Source organism: Cebidichthys violaceus, unplaced genomic scaffold (assembly GCF_023349555.1).
Source record: "Cebidichthys violaceus isolate CVI_PGR_0920_01 unplaced genomic scaffold, fCebVio1.0.p SCAF_87, whole genome shotgun sequence".
Lineage (NCBI taxonomy): Eukaryota > Metazoa > Chordata > Actinopteri > Perciformes > Stichaeidae > Cebidichthys > Cebidichthys violaceus.
In genome coordinates this window covers 142778-167685 of record NW_027176972.1, presented here as the reverse complement: position 1 = coordinate 167685, position 24908 = coordinate 142778, and the positions used below count along the sequence as shown (strand labels likewise).

The following is a 24908-nucleotide window of genomic DNA, read 5'->3' as shown; positions in this document are numbered from 1 at the left end:
CTTTTTTTTCTGAGTGGTTAAAACTGCAATTTGTTAATCAGAGTTGTTGGGGGGGAAAAGAGGAAATGATGTGTTTTCAGCAGCTCAGTCACACAAACAGACAACGCATTAAAATGGTTGGTTGCTGTTTACTGAAGTGTCACAGGCCAACAGATCGGCAGTTTGAAGCTCATGCATTAAAAAAAAAAAATAAAAAAAATTCCAATGGGCTTCTACTTGAGAACTTCAGTGAGCGAAGTGAAGCCCGCAGAGCTCCGGCCAGACGTCTTGAGTCACGCTGTGCTCTGAATCACCTAATCTGTCAGCTCACTTTGTGCATTTCCATTAAAGCCTACCAATTGGGCAGTCTGCATAAAGTGGGCAACTTACTTGCTCATTCTTTTGCCACCGGTGCTACTGCTCGGGCCTCCCGCCGGCGCCTACCTGCGGGGCTCTGTTTATTTATGGATCCCCAGGGGGTTCGTTATTGATCTCTCCCTGCTCTTGCTCTGACTGGTTGAAACAGAGTCGCGGCGCCATGGGCAAAATCTGCATTTGCATTTATTCTCAGTAAAACGTTTCTACGAAGGGTGGTCTGCAACTCAACTCCTGTTTGGATCAGCAATCGACAGGCAAACGGTTCAATACAGGAGGGGATTTTTTTTTTGAACCACTGCTTCATTTTGAAGTCCCACTTTGCTCAAAAGTTTAGTTTTTCTTATTGATACTTCACTTGGCTGTTTGACCTTCACTGTGCAGAATGGTTTATGAGCAGAATCGACACACGGGACACTGTTTTCACATTGATCTGCTGAAGGAGGAACTCTTCTCTGTGCTCACAGAGGACGGACAGCGAAGTATAGGAGACATGTTGTGTCCCGTAGTAAACGTTGTACGTCTGGTAGTCCTGGTTGATTTGGAAACGCCTGTGGTCACCGGTGGTAATAAGAACATTTTTATAACACAAGTCCCTGAGTTCCTTCAGATAGGACCCGGTTTATCGATCACTGGGAGCACAAGATGCCCTTTGAGCAGTTACATGCATAGTTTCCTGTCAATCTCTTGTTTGAATCCAGCTTCGGAACGGCGGACTCCGCCACTGACAATGCAAAGTACCTTAAAGAAAGGTATTTAATTAAGTGTACGCCCATTTAATAGCTTAAGAAAGTATAAATGCAAACCACAAATAGTATAAAAGTGGGTTTGATATGATGGGAATTTCAAGGGTTATACCTTTAAACTTTTCAACAAACAAAAAAGTTTGCATATTCATAGATTCTGGATAATTTCAAACTAGTTAATTTAACTTTTTTAAGGAAATCCACAACCGAAATTAGAAGACTTTGTAGATGTATAAATTAATTCAAAAGCTGAGCTTTTTAAACTTCAAAACCAGTTGAACTTTATTGACCTTCATGCCAAAAGTTTGTGTATTCTGAACAAATAAAGAGCACACACTGTTGGCAGATGTTGCAAAATAGCTTCTCCTGTCTGTACATTGTACACTGACCATCTTTGCAGCATCCACGTGTGTGTGTGTGTGTGTGTGTGTGTGTGTGTGTGTGTGTGTGAGTGTGTGTGTGTGTGAGTGGGGGGGGCAACCTCCTCTAATGACTGTGTAAAGACTGAAAGAAAAGGTTGAATCGTCCCCCCTCCCCCGTTCAAAAACAATTGCCCCTGCCAATCCCCTTCAAGCTATAAACCCACTTATCAATAGTTATCTGCCCTCATGCCCCCTGACTTATATATAAGCAGGATTACACGCTGCACCTTTCCCCTCCGTACACTGTCTAAAGTCTACACACACACACACACACACACACATCAGCGTCACCAGCTGCCACCATGCCTGCAAACTTCAGTGGGAAATGGATACTGGAAACCAATGACAAATTTGAGGAGTATTTGAAAGTGTTGAGTAAGAAACTTTTCATTTTGGAGGGCTTTCATTTTGCTTTGAGATGTTATGTGTTGAACTAGTGTTTCAAGGTGATGTTACAGGTCGGAAAAGTAACAAACACACAATTTCACAATTTTTTGATAAGAGTGTTCGTGTTATTCTTCAATCCAATCCGTAGCTAATGCAAACATGTTTTCCTCAGGCAATTATTTATACAACAGCTATGATGCCAAATACTAAAATGATTCAGATTTTTTAAAAAAACAAAAAAAACATGCATATCTTCATGTAACATTATTCATGGTTATGAGGTCTTGATTTCTGTAACATGGACAGAAATCAAGACCTTAAGTATACTAACTTGGGACACACAGACGTGAGGGAAATCTCCACATTACTTTATTCCTGTAAAAAATAAAATGTATATGTGTGTGTGTGTGTGTGTGTGTGTGTGTGTGTGTGTGTGTGTGTGTGTGTGTGTGTGTGTGTGTATATATATATATATATACTAGAATCGAGCTGTTCTGAAAAGGTTATATAATCAAGTCTCTCTATTCTGGCCCTAGATATTGACTTTGCCACAAGGAAAATTGCTATCTCCCTATCTCAGACCAAAGTGGTAGCTCAGGATGGAGACGAGTTTAACTTCAAAACGCTGAGCACCTTCAGGAATTATGAGCTCGCCTTCACCGTAGGGGTCGAGTTCGATGAGCACACCAAAGGACTAGACAACAGAAACATCAAGGTGGGTTGATCTCTCATCCATAAGAGTCCTTGAAGTGAACAGAGCCGGTCTACGTCTTAAGCCTCTCATAACATCCCTGGTGCACCTGATACCTTTTTCTAAAATTTTATTCATGAAATAACATGGGGGAAAAAACAAAACATTGTATTTTCCATAAGCCAGTGAAATATATTGAGCTGTTTTTTTTTTTGACAATAGACATCAGACATCGGTTCAGTTGTCAGTTCTCCACAGAGGCCCACTGACATTTAGAACATTTCCATATCAAAAGAAGAGCAACTATACTAAGTGAACACCAGAAGCTGGTTTTATTCAATGCTAATTGAACATCAAGATGAAAGCAATCCTAATTTGGTGAGTCTTCATAGTGGCATAAACCTTCAGGTTAGAAAAGTGAGCCTGGTAAAAGTAGTCCTGTAAGAGGTGGAGGCGGGGCTTTTGGTTTAAGTAAAAGAAACTTTAAATGTGCATTAAATAATGACTTACGTTTGGTGTTTGATGAACGCACTACATGCGGTGTCTTGTAGTGTCTGGTGACCTGGGAAGGGGACAAGTTGGTGTGCACTCAGAAAGGAGAGAAGGCCAACCGTGGCTGGAAACACTGGATCGAAGGAGACAAACTCTACCTGGTGGGTAGTATAGATAGTTGGATTTTGCATTTAAATAGTTGAAGCAGAACATTGGCTGATGGGTGAAAAGAGGAACGTGTTAGATGCGTGGCATGTATTGCACAGCAGAATGTGAGTGTTAGGCATGATGAGGACAGTTTTAACACTGTTGTTGCTCTGCTCCTGTTTTTTTAATTTTATAATTACCTCTTTATTTCCTCCCACAGGAGCTGACATGTGAAGATGTAGTTTGTGTTCAGATGTTCAAGAGAAAAGAATAAAAGGCAAATGTATGTTTTCATTTTACTCGGTTGACAGAGTCTTTGTTTGCTCCGCAATAACATGTTTTCCCAAACATATGAACAAAATGAACGAAGGTGCTTTTTAGGCATGCATATCGTGTCGTGTAGGAATAAAGACAAACGTTACTTTATTCAACTTCAAATGTGTGTTTACGATGGGTCTAACATCAGGAGACAATGAAGGTATTACCTTAGACAAGGTGGCTGCTAGACAGCCAAAGTAATATCAAACTCACTTTTAGAAGAGTTCTAACTTCACATTCTGTCACACATCTCACAGTGTACTACAGAGGGGTCTATTATAAACTAATGCTTAAACTGCCATCTGCTGGGGAAACATGGTAGTATCTTGGGGGTGAGATGAGATTATATTCTAAATAGTATCATTACATTATATATAACACAAAAAGATATAAGCCTCCGATATTACAACTTTGAACTTTAAGTAGTGTGTAACTTTCTGTGTCTGGAAAAGTTACTGATGATTATGATTATAGAAGACTATTACTGATAAACAAACGCGATCATTGAAAGCGACACATGTAATGATTGTGTTTATTCTAAAGTTACTTTCTAAATGGTTCAATTGAAGTCATTGTTGGTTTGTAAGGAAACTAGTCGGTAGATCAGAATCAGAATCAGCATCAGCTTTATTGGCGAATTTCACATTGCTCTCAACGTACATACATAAGAATATACAAATAAACAAGAAAAATAGAAAAACAAGAACATTAAAGACAATAAAGTAGAACAGAGAAACTAAGCATAAACATTTAACTACTGTGTACAATATAAAGATGGTTACGTTTTGTAGATGTAGATGTTTTTTTTTATGTTATAGCAACATTTGTTCTTCTTACAAGATCACAATGACAGCTTACTCATGATTAACAACACTTAAATAAAAAAACAATCTTTCCCCAGCATAACAAGAAAGAAAGAGCGAATTATTAATCTGAAGATATCTTGGTATGGACATCGCAAAGTCACATAGCAACCATGAATAAAGACAACACCATGCAGGTTTGCTTCCTGTCACCTCGCGATCAGCGGACCTTCAGTGTCACGTCACCGCTTTCAGAGCACAACTCACGCGAGATTAATATTCAGGAAGTTCCACGTCAGTATCCAGTGCTCTGTTCGCCAAATCGGACCCTGAACGCAACTGCTCCCATCTCATTTAACCGATTTTATTGTGACAACGCGGGGATAAAACATGGTAAGAGACATTTACTGTGGTCCCCAGAATGTTTAGCTTCCGAACAGGTCATCGGAGTGTCCTCGTTCGTGTTTAAAAGGACAGTGGAATTGTCAAATAGAAATGCATCATTGTAAGTAGCTTTAGCGGCTAACTAGCTTGAGCTAGCAGGATAACTTGTAGCTAACTGCTATTTATACTTTTACACAACGGGCTGTTTGTAAGCAAGCGGTTGCATTTGTTTTGAGTCACTTGTCGAATTCATTGCGATGGCGTGTAGCTGTACGTTTAGGATTAATGGAATCATTGGAGTATATATGGCTTCATGTTAACATGCTAACGGTTATTTGGCTACCTGTCCTATTATTGTGGCTCTTTACTCGGAAGCTACCGAGTGTCATTAGCTAAATGACCCCCCCCCCCCCCCGTAACGCCACTCATGTCGAGAGTTTGAACGGCGGAAGAGACAAAAGGAAAAGACCCAGATGTCCTTCTTGTGTTTTCAGCCTCTGAGGCTGGACATCAAGCGGAGGCTGACGGCTCGGTCCGACCGGGTGAAGAGCGTGGACCTTCACCCAACCGAGCCGTGGATGCTTGCCAGCCTGTACAACGGCAGTGTCTGTGTGTGGAACCACGAAACACAGGTGGGGATCTCTATCGATGGGCCGCCCATACGGAGCTGCACTACGGACCGCAGATTAACACCGAGTGTGATGATGTTGCGCACGGATTCATCAGTGTTCTTTTTTTTTTTCTTTTTCCCCAGACTCTCGTCAAGACCTTTGAAGTATGTGACCTTCCGGTCAGAGCCTCCAAGTTTGTGGCGAGGAAGAACTGGGTCATTACGGGAGCGGTGAGTGTCATGACTCTTGACAGTTGTCACGTTTAAACTCAAGAGTCTTGAGTTTAAACGTCTCATGGGTGTTTAATGGGTGTGGGCATGCGCAGTAAACCCCTGAGCAATGGTGTCACATCAGTGTTTTACATCTGATGGTTTTGCTTTTGCATTTTTCTCATTGTGTTCGACTCAAATGGAATATACCAACTGCTCGTATTGCAATGTGTTTTACTCTCGTCTGTCTTTGTATTCAGCTGATATCCTAATTTGTTTTTCTCCCACGAGCAGGATGACATGCAGATCCGAGTGTTCAACTACAACACGTTGGAGCGCGTCCACATGTTTGAGGCCCACTCTGACTACATCCGTTGCATCGCCGTCCATCCGACCCAGCCCTATATCCTCACCAGCAGTGGTACGCCTGTATAAACGTCCTATATAATGATGGGTGGCATCCTCTTCTGACATACTCAATACCTCCTTTTATGCCAGTTTCCTCAAATGTCTGTGTATTGTGTGTGTGTGTGTGTGTGTGTGTGCGCACACGAGCGTGACTGTATTTCTGTGCAGATGACATGTTGATCAAGCTGTGGGACTGGGAGAAGAAGTGGTCATGCAGCCAGGTGTTTGAGGGCCACACTCACTACGTCATGCAGATTGTCATCAACCCCAAGGACAACAACCAGTTTGCTAGTGCCTCCCTGGACAGGACGATCAAGGTAGGGCTCGCTTTCTGATGTCTTCACTGCGGCTGATTTCACCTCGTCATTGAGACCGTGGGACGCCCAGATCCTTCTGCCTTCACCGATTTTTAACCGCTATAAATTAAGCACATTTCTGTCTTTTTTTTTGTTGTTGTTTTGTTTCAGGTTTGGCAGCTAGGCTCGTCGTCTCCCAATTTTACTTTGGAGGGTCATGAGAAAGGGGTCAATTGTATTGACTACTACAGTGGAGGAGACAAGCCCTACCTCATCTCAGGGGCTGATGACCGCCAAGTAAAGATCTGGGACTACCAGGTAAAAAAAAACAACTTTCATTCACAAGAAGGTGAAAGTAAACAACAGAACGCAAATCATGGAACTAATAAACTCTTAAGTTGAACACAGGCTAAATTTCCTTTTCTTGCATTATAAAAAATAAACAATTATAGCTTGCTGAAAGAGTTGATCATTGATCAGCAACATCATTTCTGTGAGGATCCTTTAGCATTGTGTCTATATATATATACACACACACACACACACACACACACACACACACACACACACACACACACACACACACACACACACACGATTAACCTTCTTCCTCTGTGTGTGGTAGAACAAGACCTGTGTCCAGACTCTGGAGGGCCACGCCCAGAATGTCTCCTGCGTCAGCTTCCACCCCGAGCTGCCCATTATCATCACCGGATCAGAGGACGGTGAGAGCAGGAATTCCCCCCACCCCACCCCCCCACAATGCATCTCACCTCATGGCCTTGATTGATCATTGCTTCATGCAACTTCATCCTCCTCCTCCCTCTGTAGGTACGGTGCGGATCTGGCACTCAAGCACATACCGCCTGGAGAGTACTCTGAACTACGGCATGGAGAGAGTGTGGTGCGTGTGCGGCCTCAGGGGCTCCAACAACGTGGCGCTGGGCTACGATGAAGGCAGCATCATTATCAAGGTGAGCAGAGGAGAGCGTGATTCTTAAAAATGGGTTTTTGATTGAAAGGAAACTCTTACTATACACCCTTACATACTCCTGACTAGTAATATAGAAGAAAAATGAGTTGTGGAGGAAAAAAAACAAAGGAAAAAAGACATCAAGATGAATTATATTATTCATATAATGAACTATCTCTGTCGACGTCTGCTGTGTAGGTGGGTCGGGAGGAGCCAGCGATGTCGATGGACGCGAACGGAAAAATCATCTGGGCTAAACACAGTGAGGTGCAGCAGGCCAACCTGAAGGCCATGGGGGACGCCGAGATCAAGGACGGAGAGAGGCTGCCGCTGGCTGTCAAAGACATGGGAAGCTGTGAGATTTACCCCCAAACCATTCAGCACAACCCTAACGGAAGGTATGCACCCGCTCAACCCCCGGGCCAGAAACGGGCAGACATGAGCGCCACCACCACCACCACCACTGTTACGAAAATGAATGTTTTTATTTTTGTGTGCGCCAGGTTTGTCGTGGTGTGCGGCGATGGAGAGTACATCATCTACACTGCCATGGCTTTGAGGAACAAGAGCTTCGGCTCAGCGCAGGAGTTTGCCTGGGCGCATGACTCCTCTGAGTAAGTATGCTGGTGGAAACGGGTTCGATGCCCCCCCCCCCCCCCCCCTGCTGCTCACCTCTATCTTAGAACTGACGGGCTACACTCTTCTTCAACAGATACGCCATCAGAGAAAGCACCAGCATTGTCAAAATCTTCAAAAATTTCAAAGAAAAGAAATCTTTCAAGCCTGACTTCGGAGCTGAAGGTAATGTGAACGTTGTTGGATGGTAAAGGTGTGGTTTTTGGAGGTGGATAGTTCCCGCTGGCTTCCTCACTGGATGTGTTCCCATTCGTCCCTGCAGGGATCTACGGAGGTTTCCTGCTCGGGGTGAGGTCCGTGAATGGCCTGGCATTTTATGACTGGGAGAACACCGAGCTGGTCCGCCGCATCGAGATCCAGCCCAAACACGTAAGACTTCTACACGAATGTGTCTTTTAACAGCTCTGTATGTAAATCATTCATAAAAGGGCTCTTGTCCAGTCATTTGTTCTTTCTCATCCTCTCTTCACCCTCTTTTTTTTTTTTTTTCATATAATCAACCCAGATCTTCTGGTCAGACTCCGGTGAACTGGTCTGCATCGCTACAGAGGAGTCCTTTTTCATCCTGCGCTATATGTCGGAGAAAGTGGCTGCTTCTCAAGAGAACAATGAAGGAGTGACCGAGGATGGTATTGAAGATGCCTTTGAGGTGGGTGCTTTGAACTTTCAGTGATTTTAAAAAAACAAATAAATAAATACTCCTATGTCCTAATTAATCTGGGTTGTCATTCATTTATTTTATGTCCAGGTCCAGGGAGAAATCCAGGAGATCGTGAAGACCGGACTTTGGGTAGGAGACTGCTTCATCTACACCAGCTCTGTGAACAGACTCAACTACTATGTAGGAGGAGAGATCGTCACGATCGCTCACCTCGACAGGTACAAATACAGACGGTTTAGCTTTAATTTAAGTAATAAGTAATAACATGTAATACCTGCCTCTTAAAAGACGGTCTCTAGAGCAACTTGTAATACGGTGAATTTATCACAGTTGCTTTAAATGTCTAGAAAGAGAACGGCCGAGCTGTAGACGTTTATTTGATTGCTGTGGAGGATGCCGAGTCTTTCACGCCGCCTGCTTTCTCTCCCCCCCCCCCCCCCCCCCCCCCGCAGAACCATGTACCTGTTGGGTTACATCCCAAAAGACGACCGTCTGTATCTTGGAGACAAGGAGCTCAACATTGTGAGCTACTCCCTGCTGGTCTCCGTCCTGGAGTACCAGACTGCTGTCATGAGGAGGGACTTCGGAATGGCTGACAAGGTGCTTCCCACAATTCCTAAAGAGCAGCGGACCAGGGTCGCCCATTTCCTGGAGAAACAGGTAAGGAAACGCATTAGCGGGTCGATTTCCTTATTTATTTAATTGAAGTCAGTTTAATTGCAATACAGTTTCTTAATAGCAGTCTGCGCTTGTAAGATGCTGATGGGTTTTTTTGTTTGTTTGTTTCTCTTCAGGGCTTCAAGCAGCAGGCGCTGGCTGTGTCCACAGACTCGGAACACAGGTTTGAGCTGGCGTTGCAGCTGGGAGAGCTGAAGATCGCCTACCAGCTGGCTGTGGAGGCAGAGGTAGGAGCATAGTAGTCGGCTCTCTGTAACGTGTCACACTTAAAAACATTACCAGACAATTCACAATGGATCACAAGAGTTTGGCTACTTTTCTCATATTTGTCATTTTAACCCCTGCAGTCGGAGCAGAAGTGGAAGCAGCTAGCGGAGCTGGCTATCAGTAAGTGCCAGTTCGGCCTGGCCCAGGAGTGCCTGCACCACGCTCAGGATTACGGTGGCCTGCTGCTCCTCGCGACAGCCTCCGGCAACGCTACGATGGTAGGCAAGCTGGCTGAGGGGGCAGAGAAAGACGGCAAGAACAACGTGGCCTTCATGACCTACTTCCTGCAGGGGAAGTGAGTACCGGATGAGCGTGACATCTGTGGACGCGTGACAGAATTAGATGTGCGTTGTTTCTACATATCGTCTTTTCTCCACAGTCTGGATCAGTGTTTGGAGCTTCTGATCAGAACAAACCGACTGCCTGAAGCTGCCTTCCTGGCTCGCACCTACCTGCCCAGTCAGGTGTCCCGTGTGGTCAAACTATGGAGGGAGAACCTGGCTAAAGTCAACACGAAGGTCAGTTCTGTTATCGCGATTGTTTGAAAAAAAAAATATTGATACAGCAACGAACTTTATCACTAAGATCAAGAAAAACAATCGGCACCAATCTAGGTGTAGAAAAATAGGATTTCAATTTTAGGTTCTTTAGAATATCTAGATATTTCCTCTTGGCCATGACACACTGCACTGGCTCGTCTTTACAGGCGGCCGAGTCTCTAGCGGACCCCACGGAGTACGAGAACCTGTTCCCGGGGCTGAAAGAAGCCTTTGCAGCTGAGCATTACCTCCGAGAGTCCTGCTTGGGCACCTCTAGGCCCGCCAAAGATTACCCTCTCGTCACGGTGAGTTGCACAAGTTTTGAAATTGACAAATGAGGTTGTGGGTTCGACAGTATTTCTGTAGCTTTATCTCACTCCTGTCTCCTCTATTTTACACAACATGTTTCAGCTCAACGAAGACAGGAATATTCTCGAGGAGGCTCAGGGATACGAGCCCAAAGGAACCTTCATTCCTACTGTCTCCAAGGTCTGTTTGTAGCATCCAACACTATGTAATAGTGATCATTCAAAATGGGATTTCACAAAAGGTTCACTACAAACTAGAGGAACCAATCGGCGGTAATATTCCAACTTTATTTGACTCCCTTTTTTCCGGCAGACGCAGGACGGTGAGGAGTCGGTGGCGGCAGCTCCAGTCGCTGCAGCAGCAGCAGCAGCAGCAGCAGCAGCAGCAGCTGTGACGTCTTCACAGCCTAAACCTGCTGCTCCTCCAGCAGCGGACAAGGAAGAGGAAGAGGAAGATGAAGAAGAGGAGGAGGAGGAGGAGGAAGAGGAAGAAGAAGAGGAAATCCCTGAGTCACAAAAAGAGGTTAGACTAATATTTCTTCTCTTTTTATCTTTTGATTATTGTTTGTTTCTCACAATTAAAAAGAAATATAAAATGAGATTCTTATTGATCATACAATGGTCACTGCTACTTAATCCAAATAAATGAATAGTCAGTCCAATATTGTGCACTGCAATTGTTTTAATGATTAAAATATTTGGCAGTCGTCTTTTTCATATAAGAAATACAGTTCCAGGTGTTTCACATAAAATGTAAAATCTGAATAAATAAATAACTCTTAATCAAAACAAATGGTCCTTTGTGTGTCTTCATGTAGGCTCTGGATGAGCTGGATGTGGACCTGGACAACATGGAGCTGGATGACATTGACACCACAGACGTGAACCTTGATGATGACTTTCTAGATGACTGAGACCCGATGCCACTCTGTTACCCAGCACTCTTCAGAGCTTATTTAAAGAAAACAGAAGAAAGAGACCAAACTCCCTTTGCCCCTTTTTTTGTATTTGTACGTAAAAAATATTATATTGTCCGCCGACTGCAGTGGCAGGATTTAAGTAGATTATGATGATGATGATGATGATGACATCAATAATGTTTTATTCTCAGAAGAGCAGTAGACCACATGTCTATTCAGACTTTCCTCCATTTTGTACACCATGTATTGATCGTTTGAGAAACTTTCACTCACTGTCCATTGAGCGATAAGGTATATTCACTCTTTGCTTTGTGTTGTCTGTAATGGCAAATATCAAAATTCATTCAGTCCAATAAACTTCGGTTGCTGTACATATTCCTCCCGTTTGACTTGAGTGTTGTGTACGAGATGGAAAAACACGGTGATGCTACAGTCTCACAGGTTCAATATGTAGCCGTGGGGCAGATCCCTTTTTTGATTAAAGGGGAATGAATGTAACATCTTCCAGTTAACAGGTTATTATTAACATGCTACTAGTTGTGTCATGCCATCCAGCTAATGTTACTAGTTGGGGGTGAACCATTTGTTTGTACAAATACCAAAAATGAGCTATGTTTGACTGAGAAAAGACTGAAATGTCAGTCTGAATATACCTGAAGATGTCATAATAAGATAATAGCTGGAAACACCAGTGTGGGTGGAGCTGTACATTTGTCTTGGGTATATTTCTGTGCCTCCTATAATGCCCATTTTTCTTGTCAGTTACATACAAAATGCTATTATTGTGTAAAAGTATTGATATTAATAAAATCATACAAGGAATTAATTTTACTTAGGCTGGAGCTCTCTCGTGACCAGAGTGTGTATAGAAGAAAGGAAGGTGTCGTAGGGACTTTTTTCCTCACCAAAATGTTTTTTTTTTTAATGTATCCCTGAGCCTTTAATATATATTCATATAATGTCCTGTCCCTACTTAAGGTGGCCCCTCTGTCCGTAGGGGCCTAACGTCCCTTTGCGTGTGACCGCCTCTATCGGCTCGTGCACTGCGGTGACTACGAGAGAATTAATGTCCAACGCTGTCACTCTCCTCCTCACCCGTAGGTGGCGCCCCTCCTAGACAGGCTTGGACGATTTTGAGCAGTTTCGTGTGCAACAAAGTACCGAGCTTGGCAGCTAAGCGAGAAAGGAAAAACCCGACCTTTCGCAAACTGTTTATCTTTACTGCGTTTTCAAACTGTTCTTTCATGTATTTCTAAGCTTGTATCGGCACATTGGAAGTTGGATACAAACGGGAACTAACGCGATTCAAACCGTCGGACGTTTGGTAGGAAGCTTTGTGGAAGAGCAAGGTGCTTCTTCTTCTTTCTTTTTTTTTTTGTATAGAGGCAGGCATACGAGTAGCTAGCTGCCGTGGAGAAGAGAACCAGGGCTACGCAGCGAGTAACGTTAGGTCAACAAGGGAGAGCCGGGAGGACCACCATCGCCACGGGGAGTCGGGGCCCGAGAGGGAGCCTGCCAGGCCCGCGGCTTGATGCACCCTGCCTGCTTCGCCTTAGCCGCAGTCCGAGATGGGGGAGACCAAAATTATCTACCACCTCGACGACCAAGAGACACCGTATCTGGTGAAACTGTCGGTGCCGGCGGACAAAGTCACTCTGGCAGACTTCAAAAATGTCCTCAAGAAACCAAATTACAAGTTCTTCTTCAAATCTATGGACGATGACTTCGGGTAACTTGTTTTAAAGGGTTTATTGTGTTTTAACATGGGACCAGCGCAACACCCCCTCAGGGTTTTTTTTTTTTTTTTTTTTTACGTTAGTGCAGCTTGATTTACGTTAACTTAGTTGTTACTTCTCTCCGCTGACTTGTCATCCACTTTAACGTTACCTGGCTGCCGATCGCTAGCTAGCTTCTCGCATTGCAGTTCCTTTGTTAGCTAGCTTAGCTGTTAGCGACGAGCTCGCGGCGTTAGCAGGTCTGTTCAGCGTCCCGACCCCGTTTGTTTACATTGCTCGTGTGGCTAGCCCTACGCGTCTCGTGCCTCCACTTTGTGTGACCAAGTTTGGTCTCAGTCAGTTTCACGAACCCCAGTGAAAGTCCCGACTGGCATGTAAAGTTATCTCAGGTAAAGTGGTAAACAGGAGGGTAGTTGATGACACTGATAGTAACCGGTTAATGGTGTCAGCGGGGGCTTAATGTGTGGTTCTTTTCTGGGCTAATGTCAGGATGTAAACGGCCAGTTTCAGTCAGTCGGTGAGTCCAGCAGGCCCCCGCTGTTGTTGTCTATTAGCCCGAGGAATGCAGAGTTGGACACAGGAATGCCCTGTTCATCACTGTGGCAGCTTTATGAGCACGTCCTTTTGTGTTAAAACATAGGTGGAAACAGTAGACGTTTTATGTTCCTCCAGACAGAGCTAAAAAAAAAAAAAGAGGGAGAAGGGGGGGGGGCTATTTAAAATAAAAAAGATCAGCCAGACTTCCAAAGTTGTTTTTGGGCTAAACTCAAACTAGGGTGGGGCAACATACTTCTTCTCCACATTTGCAAGTGGGAAAGACATGTTTTGAGAGGACCCACAAGCTATTCATGCTGTGAAGAGGGAAGCTGTATATAGACTTTAGGTGGTATATAGATGGACCGACCGGTCAGACTGGAATAGAGGCCGGTGCACTTATTTACCAGGACTGGTCTCACTGACCCATCCCTGTTCACTCTGGTTCTGAAAGGCACCGCTGCACCATCGGCAGTCGTCTGAGGCACTGGTTAATAAATGCACGCCTGATTTTTGTTCTTGGTTCTTTCGAGCAAACAGTCCGTTGAAGAATGATTAACTGGAAAAGTTTGCAAAAAAATAAATAAAAAAATAATAATCCTGTTTTGAATTTGGTTAAAAACACACAGGAAGGACCGTGTTTGTTCAGGACATATTTTTAATGTTTTGTTTAATATCAGTGCCAGTAGCTTTCCTATAGACAAGACACATTTATTTCAAACTTGTCCTCCTGAGATTTTGCTAAAGTGTACGGTAACATGTATTAAACACGCTTTCCTTGATTCGTTAAACATGTTGTTTCCCTTAACTTGATTATATTTGACCATCAAGTTAATGCTGATATCAGCAACAACGTATGAAGGAACAGGTTTATCTTTGCAGAAAGGTTTAGGGGATGCATTTTAACTGTCATTACAACAATAATCAGCACTGACATTTTCACCGTGGCATTGGGCAATATTGTGTATCTCTGGCTGGAAGTGTGTAACAACGGTGTACAGAGTGGACTATTAAATCAGCCTTTGGGTTTCCCCAGTTGTCCTTACCATCCCCTACCTCCATGTTTATGGCCCTGAGAGCGCTATTGTGTCGGTTAAGGTTTTACTGAAACCCGCTTTGTTCTCTTCACAGGGTGGTAAAGGAGGAAATATCTGACGACAACGCCAAACTGCCCTGTTTTAACGGACGTGTGGTGTCATGGGTAGGTTGGAAATGCATTCAATTTGTCATTTTCTGGTTTGTTTATTTGTTGTTGTTGTTGTTGTTGTTGTTGTGCACTTGTCTGTGTTGGCTTGCGTTTGTGCGGTTAAGTGGCTGCGTGGCAACTGTTTGCGTGCGTCTATAACAATGACTCCCATCCGTTGGCCAGAGACCACGGGTGATACTTGGTCTCTAGGGAGACGCCCCATTCGTCTGGGTGATAATATCATTATCACACAACGATCCCAGGAGAGACGCATCGCAAACACTCTCTCTCTCTCTCTCTCTCTCTCTCTCTCTCTCTCTCTCTCTCTCTCCTCGTGTGTTTTTAAAGCACCTTTTAAAGGAAAGTGAGCTGCGATCGTTTTTAAAGTCATTTCATAGACGTCTTCACCCACGCCAGTAACGGCACGCAACGCATGCCTACTCGCATACGTGTACTTGCATGCAGTATCTCATCTAGAGGCTCTGAGCAGTAATTCTCCACAACACAAGAGACATCTGGTGCTGGTTCTCCACCCCCCCCCCACCCACACACACACACACACACACACACACACACACACACTTTGAAATTAGGTTAAAACAAGTGAAATCACAGGATAGGCGACAAATACCCCCCGTTAACAAAGAGCCTCACTGCCCTGTCCTCTAGTAGGAAGATTGAGTTGAGAGAGTGCTCTGTTTATGGGTGTGAACGGCTAATGCATCCGGTTAATTTACTACAGTGTGGTTATAATTAGAGGCTTTATTTGAGAGTCATCCACACAGGGTTATCGTTGAATGTTTGAGTTTAGAATCCAGCGTGCTCATCCCGATGCGTCCCTCTGTTGTGGTGACTACGGTTCAAAGCTAATTTTTGTGTGTGTGTGTGTGTGTGTGTGTGTGTGTGTGTGTGTGTGTGTGTGTGTGTGTGTGTGTGTGTGTGTGTGTGTGTGTGTGTGTGTGTGTGTGTGTGTGTGTGTGTGTGTGTGTGTGTGTGTGTGCGTGCGTGCATTTGAGTATGTTTGCTATTTCTCTGGGGGTTGTTGAAATGTTCCATGTACAATGAAACGTTATCTCCGCTGCAGCGCGTGTCCGTTTATCTGTCTCCACCGTTCATCTGTTGTTTCAACGGTGTGATTGATTGTCCTCTGGGGGTCTGGCTCACTATCGTCACAGCAGACCAGCACCCTCAGCGTGGCCTGCTGTACTTTTACAGTCCGCCGACAACCAGATTTAGTCTATTACAGTATCTTTTCTCAGGGCACCTCAACTGTTCCTGCAGTAACTCCACTTGTGCCCTTCCTGCACACCAACATGTTTTCCCTATAACCGGAATATTAAACGGAACAAACACAGTGAATGTATACATCGGATACAATGTCTCTACAAGTCAAAACAGTTGATGGACAGTCTAGTCAATCAAACGTCTTTTGTGTTTTGCCTTTTGGCCGGACAAAAATAACAGACATGAATTAACTGGCCCTAATGGTGTGTTTATGGCCACACGCAGTGGCTACAGTAGACGATGTGTCATTAACGCGATGGGTGCGGTGAAGCTGACGTGACACAATCCTGGGCATGCTGCGGGTAAAGTTCAATTTAACCAGTGAACTCTGAGGAAGCGGTACGCTCAACTGTGCGGGCTGCAAATAGTGGAGACCGATTGCCACTGATCTGATGTCAGCTTTAAGCTTGTTCACGCTCGCATATCGTACGAGTTCACGCTTCATTTCTAACATGGACGAGATCCAAGATGCCGAAGAACCAGAGGTCCATGGCGGAACGTCGGAAAAAGATAGATTGAATGAGCCGGACTGATGTTCTACAAGACGATGGCAGCGTTGAAGGCCGAATATTCTAATGTTAAAATCGAATGGTCATGTACTTTCCCCTGAAAACACGGTCATGGTCCACTTTGTGCTACTTGGGCAACACTTGTCAGGTAGACAAATAACAACTTGGCACAAGGTTTGTCACAGCTCTCTGAAATCCACAGCTGCCTTTTGGATCAGCAGGACACTAGTAGACAACAACTTGACTTCTACATTAGTCCCTAACGGTCCGTAGTCCTTGAACACACTGCAGTGTAAACACACCAGCGCTCCTGCGTTTGGTCTGCCGCCCACTTGTCTTTCGGTGTTTTTCTTTCCTCTGAGCGTTTTTTTTTTTTGCCTCTGACTGACCTGACCGTCTCTCTCGTCTGTTGACAGTTGGTCTCTGGAGACGGGGCCCACACGGACGCCGGCTCCGTGGCAGACAGCACAGAGGCGGCTCCGCCTTTGGAGAGGACCGGGGGCATCGGAGATTCCAGACCACCCTCTTATCAGTCAGTATAGTCACAAATTGTGTGTGTGTGTGTGTGTGTGTGTGTGTGTGTGTGTGTGTGTGTGTGTGTGTGTGTGTGTGTGTGTGTGTGTGTGTGTGAGAGAGAGAGAAAGATGCCATGCGTGCTTTGTGTTTGGCTCTGTGTGTGAATGAGTCCTGTGTTTCCTATTAACAACGATAACCGAGGAAACGGCAAATTTAAGAAAGTATGACATCTTGTGACTTTCCCAGGAGGAAATCAAATCCACCTTCTACCCTTTAATCATTAGATTATCTTCAGTCATGCTTCATGTCGTCTAATAGCTTTTAAATATGTTTCCTAAAAATTGTATGAGAAGAAGCGTTTGATACAAACATTTGTTGAAGTGGCTGTTAAATGAGCTTCTGGATGATGACGTGGTGTGATCCTCTCTCTCTCTCTCTCTCTCTCTCTCTCTCTCTCTCTCTCTCTCTCTCTCTCTCTCTCTCTCTCTTTTTTTTTTTTTACACTGTCTGTCTGAAGTGGGGTAGCAGCCAGCGGTCGGGACAGTCTGGACAACGACACGGAGACCGGCTCCATGGCGTCGCAAAGGAGAGAGCGGGAGAAGCCTCGCCGGAAGCACACTAACGACCACGGTCAGAGAGATGCCTGCTTCTGCTTACTCATCGTACAGAATGTGTATGTTTTCATGTCGCGTATATACGCGCGTCACGCTGACCCCCCGAGTCTGTCCCGCAAGCAGGTGGAAGGCAGAACGGCTTCTCGTCGCGTTCGATTGGACGCGGGGGCCCCGAATACGACAGCTGCTCGTCCTTCATGAGCAGCGAGCTGGAGTCCACTTCCTGTTTTGACTCGGAAGACGACGACGCAACCAGCAGGTCAGATGCTCTGCGTGTAGCCGACCGGCTTGTTGTTCATTAAGTTCAGTTCCCAGTGGAGGAGAGAGGAGAGAAAAAAAAAAAAAGCCTTTTGGCTTGAGCAATGTGTCTGTAATTACACATGATGGGTTTTGGCAGAGATCAGCACAGTCTAATTGTCTGGTGGGTTTTGTGGTTACCCCCTCCGCCCCCCCCCCCCCGCGGTTCTCCTCCAGGAGTCGTTGAAATATCCGCAACCCACTTTAGAGACTCTGCTGTTCTCAGTCTTTAGGCATCTACCAGGATGTGTCCCCCCCCCCCCCCCCCGTTGATGCAGAACAGCTTCATCAGTCTATGTGATTCTCTCCGACACAGAAATGCATTTCTGGATATCGGGTATAACTTGTAAATGATGTGGGTCGGATGCCGTCATACAGTTAAAGCTGTTCCTGACTCCTGGCAAGCAGCACTTTCATCACGGAGACCGTGTTTAAATGGCTTTTTTATTGATGTAGGTAACATTAAAGTTGATGCAGTTAAACAATGTCTCTCCAGGTATTTTTTTTTATTCACATTAGGATGTGTTGAGTTTGATTCACGTAGCGATACATATTTGGTCATATCCTACCACCTTTCCATGTGTGCGATTAGCCTCTGAAACAATTCGCGTTCTTCTTTTCTCGTGTTCAGATTTAGCAGCTCCACGGAGCAGAGCTCCTCCCGTCTGATGAGACGACACCGCCGCCGCCGCCGGAAACCTAAGGCCTCCAACATCGACAGGGTGAGACGGCGCACAGCACAGCACAGCACAGCACAGCACGTTCACCCCGGACGTCTTTGTGTTCGAGTTTGTGACTTTTTGATTCTTCTTTCTCTCATATTTTAATGTCTTTCCTCCTAATTTCCATCGTTCTTCTCTCCAGTCGTCGTCGTTCAGCAGCATCACAGACTCCACCATGTCTCTGAACATCATCACTGTCACTCTCAACATGGGTAAGTCAACACAGAATGCAACTAGACTTTGTTGGGATGAATAGAGAGTGCAACGCCTCTCTTTATATAGTCACACCCCGAGTTAAAAAACTTTTCTTTCACAAGATGAGGAAATATGCAAATGTGGGTACATTTCTTCCGTCTTTCCTTCCTTCACTTCCCTCTTGAATACACACATCGTCTGTTCCCGCTCCTCTCCACAGAGAAGTACAACTTCCTGGGCATCAGTATTGTGGGTCAGAGCAACGAGAGGGGAGATGGAGGAATCTACATTGGCTCTATCATGAAGGGAGGAGCTGTGGCTGCAGATGGACGTATAGAGCCCGGGGACATGCTGCTGCAGGTGTGTGTGTCTGTATGAGAGAGAGAGAGAGAGAGAGAGAGAGACTTGGACCAGGAAAGTGTGTGTGTGTCGGTAGATCCATGTTGTTGTTGTTAGCGTTTAGTGCTAGCACCACCTGCCTGACGGTTTATACCTCGTTCTATAGCGATATAGCACGTTAGTGAATTTATGCCTGTCCTTTTGTTCACGTTATGATGTTACAAATATATTTACAACCTTTTGAGAGATTGTCTTTTTTTTTTTTTTTAATCCCCGCAGGTGAACGACATAAACTTCGAGAACATGAGCAATGACGATGCGGTTCGAGTGCTGAGGGACATTGTGCACAAACCAGGGTGAGCGGCAATCTGAGCGTATTGTTAGAGATGTTTGTCCAGGAAACACGGACGCAAAACACGACTGAATTCCAGTAGAGTTGAAGCTGAGACCATTCTTTGTGTCTCTGTTTGTTTGTTTTCCAGTCCCATTACTCTGACCGTGGCCAAGTGCTGGGACCCAAACCCTCGGAGTTGCTTCGCTCTGCCCAGAAGTGAGTGTTCGCCTCCTCTTTATTCCCCCTTTTTTTCATTTCAGTGACTGAACACACGTGGACCCATCTGTTTTAAGGAACCGCTCATCCTACCTTTTTTAATTCAACAGGCGAGCCAATCCGGCCCATCGACCCGGCTGCGTGGGTGTCCCACACGGCGGCCATGACCGGGGTCTACCCCGCGTACGGCATGAGCCCTTCCATGAGCACCGTCACCTCCACCAGCTCCTCCATCAGCAGCTCGATCCCCGAGACCGAACGTGAGTCGCATCGCCCCGCTTGCAGCTGACCCTCTGTCCTCCAAAAAGTGCAGAACTCTCAGAGTCTTCCTCCGACGTGTTGGTGAATCTGTGCTGAGCGCGGCCCGGCCCTCTCGCTGCATTCCTACGACTGCTCTCTCCGTTCCAGCTTTTTACTGTGCGCAGCCTCACCGCCTCCATCTGCTCAATAACTCTTTGTCAAAACTGAGCCATAACTCACGACTTTCATCTTCCCCTGTAATCTTTGGAAGGACGGGGACGTTTCCTCTTTTCTCTCAGGAGAAACATCTCTCCTCTCTCTCGACACACTTGTCTTGACTAAATTTGATATGATTCTGTCTACAATTTCCTGGTTTTACTGGTGCATTTTTTTCATATTCTCTGCATAATGGGCCAACTGTATCGGTTGCCAGATGTTATTATTTAAAGTGCGGCAACAGCGACGTTTAATTGGAGACAAAAAAAAAATGAGTTTGCGATCTAAAATATCAGTTCAGTTGGTGCCATCATTTAACTTATTAAAAACTGTAAAATCTAAATGTTATCAAACTGTCATATGTACAATACTCACAAAAGAAGATGATCGTACCCTTTTTATTGGGGATGGCCACAAGGCATTCTGGGTAATAAAAGAAATCACTGATTGAGGGGGGAAAACCAAAAGGTAAATAACGACATTTCTTATCTTATCTTGCAATGCAACCAACGTCCCGATAGATCTGTTGCGATGTGATCCTGTTCTAGGGAGGACAAACTTTTGTTTCGGTTTTGTGAAGACCAGCTCAGTCGTAGTTCAACTCGAACAAAGATCCAGTCTGATTCACGGTCGATCGTTTTTACAGTCCAGACCGCAGGAAACCAAATATTATCTCAGGCAAATTCCCAAAACACAGATGAACATTTTTGGACAAGAGATACAGTAACGACCCGCAGCTGTGCTCTCGTAAATTTAGTAACAAAATACAGCGGCGGTTTTTGATTCAAAGCAGGTTCAGTGGTACATCTGACACGGGAGGACGTGGCTCAGCTCCCCGTGATGACATGTCCTCTGATCTTTCCCAGGATTCGATGACTTCCACCTCTCCATCCACAGCGACATGGCGACGGTTGCCAAGGCCATGGCCTGCCCAGAGTCGGGTCTGGAGGTGCGGGACAGGATGTGGCTCAAGATCACCATCGCGAATGCCTTCATCGGTACGTCTTGTCAAAGCGGAGCGAAAACCTCTCGTAGCGGTTTTCTTTTATCGCGACAAAAGCATCTTCTTTATTTCATCCAGAAAAAAATGTGTCTTTGTTGCTGACAAAGATCACCCGTGGACAGATAAATGTCACATCAATATAGATGATTTAAATCATCTTGAATATAATCCTGTGTCATTAAATAGTCATTGAATGTGATGAGCAGAAACTGTTCCCAAAGCGTGTCTTTGTGTCCTCAGGTTCTGATGTGGTGGACTGGCTCTTCCATCACGTGGAAGGGTTCTCCGATCGCAGAGAAGCCCGTAAATACGCCAGCAACCTGCTGAAGGCCGGCTTCATCCGACACACCGTCAACAAGATCACCTTCTCTGAACAGTGCTACTACGTCTTTGGGGACCTCTGTGGCAGTAAGCGGACGCTGAGATCTGCTCTGAGCGTTAAAAGCGACACTCTACAAAGCAAAGTGGTTGTGGTTCAGTTGTACCTCCATCTGTAGGTGGGGGTGTGGTACTGTGGACGTCTAAATCGGTTCTTTTCTCCTCTCTCTCTCTCTCTCTCTCTCTCTCTCTCTGTCTGTCTGTCTGTCTGTCTGTCTGTCTGTCTGTCTGTCTGTCTCTGTCTCTGTCTCTCGCTCTGTCTCTCTCTCTGTCTCTCTCTCTCTCTCTGTCTCTCTCTCCTCTCCTCTTTTCTCTCTGTCTCTCTCTCTCTCCTCTCCTCTTTTCTCTCTGTCTCTCTCTCTCTCTCTGTCTCTCTCTCTCTCTGTCTCTCTCTCTCTCTCTCTCTCCTCTCCTCTTCTCTCTGTCTCTCTGTCTCTGTCTCTGTCTCTCTCTCTCTCTCTCTCTCCATCTCTCTTTCTCTGTCTCTCTCTCCTCTTTTCTCTGTCTCTCTGTCTCTGTCTCTCTCTCTCTCTCTCTCTCTGTTTCTCTCTCTGTCTCTCTCCTCTTTTCTCTCTCTCTCTCTCTCTCTCTCTCTCTCTCTCTCTCTCTCTCTCTCTCTCTCTCTCTCTCTCTCTCTCTCACACACACAGACATGACCCACCTGTCTCTCCATGAACACGACGGTTCCAGCGGGGGTGCCTCAGACCAGGACACTCTCCCCCCTCTGCCTCACCCCGGGGCGGCGCCCTGGCCCATGACGCTGCCCTACCAGTTCCCCGTTCTACACCCGTACGACATGCAGCAGCCCTTCCCCGGTGGACCAGGCGCCGGCAGCGCAGGGAGCCAGCACAGCGGTGAGTGCCGTTCGGGGGAGGAAACAAAAACGTACCGACTTGACCCGTATTGAAGAGCAAGCAGCGGGTTATTGGTGGGAAAACTACACGAATGCCGTATTAATGTCGTACCACCTCCTGGAGACTCATCTTCTCCATCATCCATGTGTACGCTGCAAACACTAAACACCAAAACATATATAATAATACATACAACACACACCAGTATGATGCTAAAGCAGAAACGGTAAAATATGTTACAGTCTGTGAAAAACATGCCACCCGACAGCTCCAAAGCTGCCTTGTTTACTTCTTTTGCTTTTGTGTATTTAACATGTGTAGAAATAGAAAACCAGACATTGTGGTTTTAGGAGCAGTTTTCTTACGCAATGAATATATTGACTGACCAACAACAGCTGGAACAACTTTCTGCCAAAACATCTTAGACGTCCTGTCCTCATTTTTTTGCTTGTTCACAAGATACGACGTGGATTTAGTAGTTGCTATATAGATATTTTATTGCTTTTTATTCTCTAGCCTTCAGACTCGCTGCTCAGCTAGTCCCAGACTCGCTGAGCACCGAGACTTCAGAATGTTCCTTTTAAGCGTAGAAGCAGTTCTGGTCTGAAGAGCTCTCCTCTAAAGCGAGCTGTTTGTGGTAATAAAAATGAAAACGTGTAATTGCCTTCAGTAATGGCTGAGCTGTCTGGCCTGTGAGAGGCAGTGGATGCTCCGTTCGCATGTCAGCATTACTCATGCGGCTCTCCTGAGAGTCTCCCACTAAACTGGGTCACGCCTGCCTGCGTCACTTCACCGGCACCCAGACGGGAGTGAGCGGCTCATATAGGTCACTCGGATTGAATTAACAAAACGTGGTGTTTGTGTGTGTGTGTGTGTGTGTGTGTTTTTTTACGCTTTGGATAATAGTCATTCTTCTACTCCGTCTACAGGAAGCAGCGGCTCCAACTGCAGTAAAAACGAGGGGCGGAAGTCCGGCGGCAGTGGCAGCGAAACCGAGATCAGGAGCCACCGAGCTCCGAGCGAGCGCTCGGTGGCTCCCCCTAGTGAACGAAGCATCCGCAGCTCCGTCAGCCACCGCAGCAGCTCGATAGCCTACGGTCCGGGGCTCGTCTACGGCCCCCCCGGCCTGCCCCCGCAGCCCCCGCTGTCGACCGCCGCGCCCGGCGCCCCACCGGGCAGAGAGCTGGCCTCCGTGCCCCCCGAGCTCACCGCCTCGCGCCAGTCTCTGCGCATGGCGGTGGGCAATGCCGGGGAGTTCTTTGTCGACGTGATGTAGCGCAGGTCGTAGGGCAATAGCGAAGTAGCAGGTGGGGCTTTATCTGAGGAGGACAGGATACAGGGGGGGGAGGGAAGATTGCAAAAAACAAAACAGAACTAGGCCTTGATTCCACTCTCCTAAAAGCAGAAATGGAACCAACCCTGAAAAATGTTCCTCCTTCTTTGTGCTTTTTGGCCATACTTTCTTCAGTGAAGAAACCCCCCCCCCCCCTCGCTCAAGATGGAACCAAAGCGCCTTTCTCTGTTTCTGCTCCTCAGTGGGGCAGAGTTTGCGTGAGGACAAAGAGCAGAGAGAGGGAGTGAGACAGTGTAAACGGACGACTGGGAGAAGATGACGCGGCGTTTTTTTTTTGGTTTTTTTTTTTCTACGTGGATGTTTTTCATTTGCTCTTCCCTCCGCTCTACCTCCCTTATCTTAACATCCTCTGTCCTCCCCCCCTCCGCTGTTCACATCAAAGCCTCTTCCCTTCCTTCTGTTCTTTCAATTCCAACTCACTGACCTCTTAACAAGAAACACAAAATAACCACGACATGAACACTAACTGTTAACCTTATTCAGACTTTTTACACGTTTGCTTGACTTAAAGAGAGAAAGAAATGGAATAAATGTGTATGTAGTGCAAGAGAACCACAGTCCTTCTTACTGTAAGAATGCATTTGATTTATTATATATGTAGTTGGTCACAACTAGTTTAATTTTTAAACGCTAAACAGGAGCTTCGAGAGTCATTTTTACACTACATAACTGCATCTTCATCCGTTAACCAGAGCATTTTCAGACTCTGTCTTGTGATAATGTATAGTGGGGAAAAAATTATTCTTACCATGTCTTTCACACTACTCTTTTATCAAGGAAAAAAAATGTCTTTTTATTTATAAATATAGTTTTATGACTTAACTTTGCTACTGTGTGTTGTGTTTTTATTCGAGTGTGTGCATGTGTTTGCGAAGCCACAATTTGAAATTTCGGCTTTATTTCCTTTTTGTTTGTTTTTTGCACGGTGCGTTGGGGTCATGTTTGCATTTAAAGGCAGTGGAATTCAGACTGTCCAAAATCAGGAATGTGAAGGTTAGGCAATCTGGTGCACAGATGTGCGTGTGTGTGTGTGGGTGCGTGTGTGTGCGTGCAAGAGATCAGCCTGTGTTCATTTAGATTTGCTTCACAACTGAATGACCTTATGCAAAAATGTCCCCTGTGGTTTTTTTT

The 24908-nt window shown here is 45.5% G+C and overlaps 3 protein-coding genes across 3 annotated transcripts; all 3 read left to right on the top strand.

Moving 5' to 3' along the window:
* The first annotated feature begins 1814 nt into the window (after window positions 1-1814).
* Window positions 1815-3537, top strand: LOC137866614 (retinol-binding protein 2-like). The gene is made up of 4 exons (XM_068702626.1): window positions 1815-1897; window positions 2446-2624; window positions 3152-3253; window positions 3460-3537. Exons 1-4 carry the CDS (start codon window positions 1825-1827, stop codon window positions 3511-3513), a joined length of 408 nt encoding a protein of 135 aa, XP_068558727.1. The 5' UTR covers window positions 1815-1824; the 3' UTR covers window positions 3514-3537.
* A 1110-nt stretch (window positions 3538-4647) lies between these two features.
* On the top strand, window positions 4648-11628 carry LOC137866606 (coatomer subunit beta'-like). Its single transcript, XM_068702616.1, has 22 exons — window positions 4648-4753; window positions 5239-5376; window positions 5499-5585; window positions 5859-5985; window positions 6141-6289; window positions 6440-6586; window positions 6894-6993; window positions 7100-7242; window positions 7440-7639; window positions 7745-7855; window positions 7954-8042; window positions 8140-8246; window positions 8383-8526; window positions 8626-8756; window positions 8991-9198; window positions 9333-9443; window positions 9564-9778; window positions 9863-10001; window positions 10190-10327; window positions 10434-10511; window positions 10644-10853; window positions 11149-11628. The coding sequence occupies exons 1-22, from the start codon at window positions 4751-4753 to the stop codon at window positions 11242-11244; spliced, it is 2871 nt and encodes a 956-aa protein (XP_068558717.1). The 5' UTR covers window positions 4648-4750; the 3' UTR covers window positions 11245-11628.
* Window positions 11629-12383: 755 nt separating this feature from the next.
* LOC137866607 (segment polarity protein dishevelled homolog DVL-3-like) lies at window positions 12384-24604 on the top strand. The gene is made up of 15 exons (XM_068702617.1): window positions 12384-12979; window positions 14652-14721; window positions 16916-17031; window positions 17533-17645; window positions 17753-17888; window positions 18558-18648; window positions 18791-18860; window positions 19064-19203; window positions 19462-19538; window positions 19665-19732; window positions 19843-19992; window positions 21055-21186; window positions 21432-21599; window positions 22220-22423; window positions 23353-24604. The coding sequence occupies exons 1-15, from the start codon at window positions 12819-12821 to the stop codon at window positions 23697-23699; spliced, it is 2043 nt and encodes a 680-aa protein (XP_068558718.1). The 5' UTR covers window positions 12384-12818; the 3' UTR covers window positions 23700-24604.
* Window positions 24605-24908: the final 304 nt, after the last annotated feature.

What these genes read in the sequence shown, in the direction of transcription:
- LOC137866614 (XM_068702626.1), top strand. Translation starts at nt 1,825, where the DNA reads ATGCCTGCAAACTTCAGTGGGAAATGGATACTGGAAACCAATGACAAA. An exon ending in TAGACAACAGAAACATCAAG is followed by an intron (nt 2,625 to 3,151) that starts GTGGGTTGATCT and finishes GGTGTCTTGTAG; the next exon opens with TGTCTGGTGACCTGGGAAGG. An exon ending in AAGGAGACAAACTCTACCTG is followed by an intron (nt 3,254 to 3,459) that starts GTGGGTAGTATA and finishes TTCCTCCCACAG; the next exon opens with GAGCTGACATGTGAAGATGT.
- LOC137866606 (XM_068702616.1), top strand. An exon ending in CATCACCGGATCAGAGGACG is followed by an intron (nt 6,994 to 7,099) that starts GTGAGAGCAGGA and finishes CTCCCTCTGTAG; the next exon opens with GTACGGTGCGGATCTGGCAC. An exon ending in AAGGCAGCATCATTATCAAG is followed by an intron (nt 7,243 to 7,439) that starts GTGAGCAGAGGA and finishes TCTGCTGTGTAG; the next exon opens with GTGGGTCGGGAGGAGCCAGC.
- LOC137866607 (XM_068702617.1), top strand. Translation starts at nt 12,819, where the DNA reads ATGGGGGAGACCAAAATTATCTACCACCTCGACGACCAAGAGACACCG. An exon ending in CACTGTCACTCTCAACATGG is followed by an intron (nt 18,861 to 19,063) that starts GTAAGTCAACAC and finishes TCCTCTCCACAG; the next exon opens with AGAAGTACAACTTCCTGGGC. An exon ending in CATCGCGAATGCCTTCATCG is followed by an intron (nt 21,187 to 21,431) that starts GTACGTCTTGTC and finishes TTGTGTCCTCAG; the next exon opens with GTTCTGATGTGGTGGACTGG.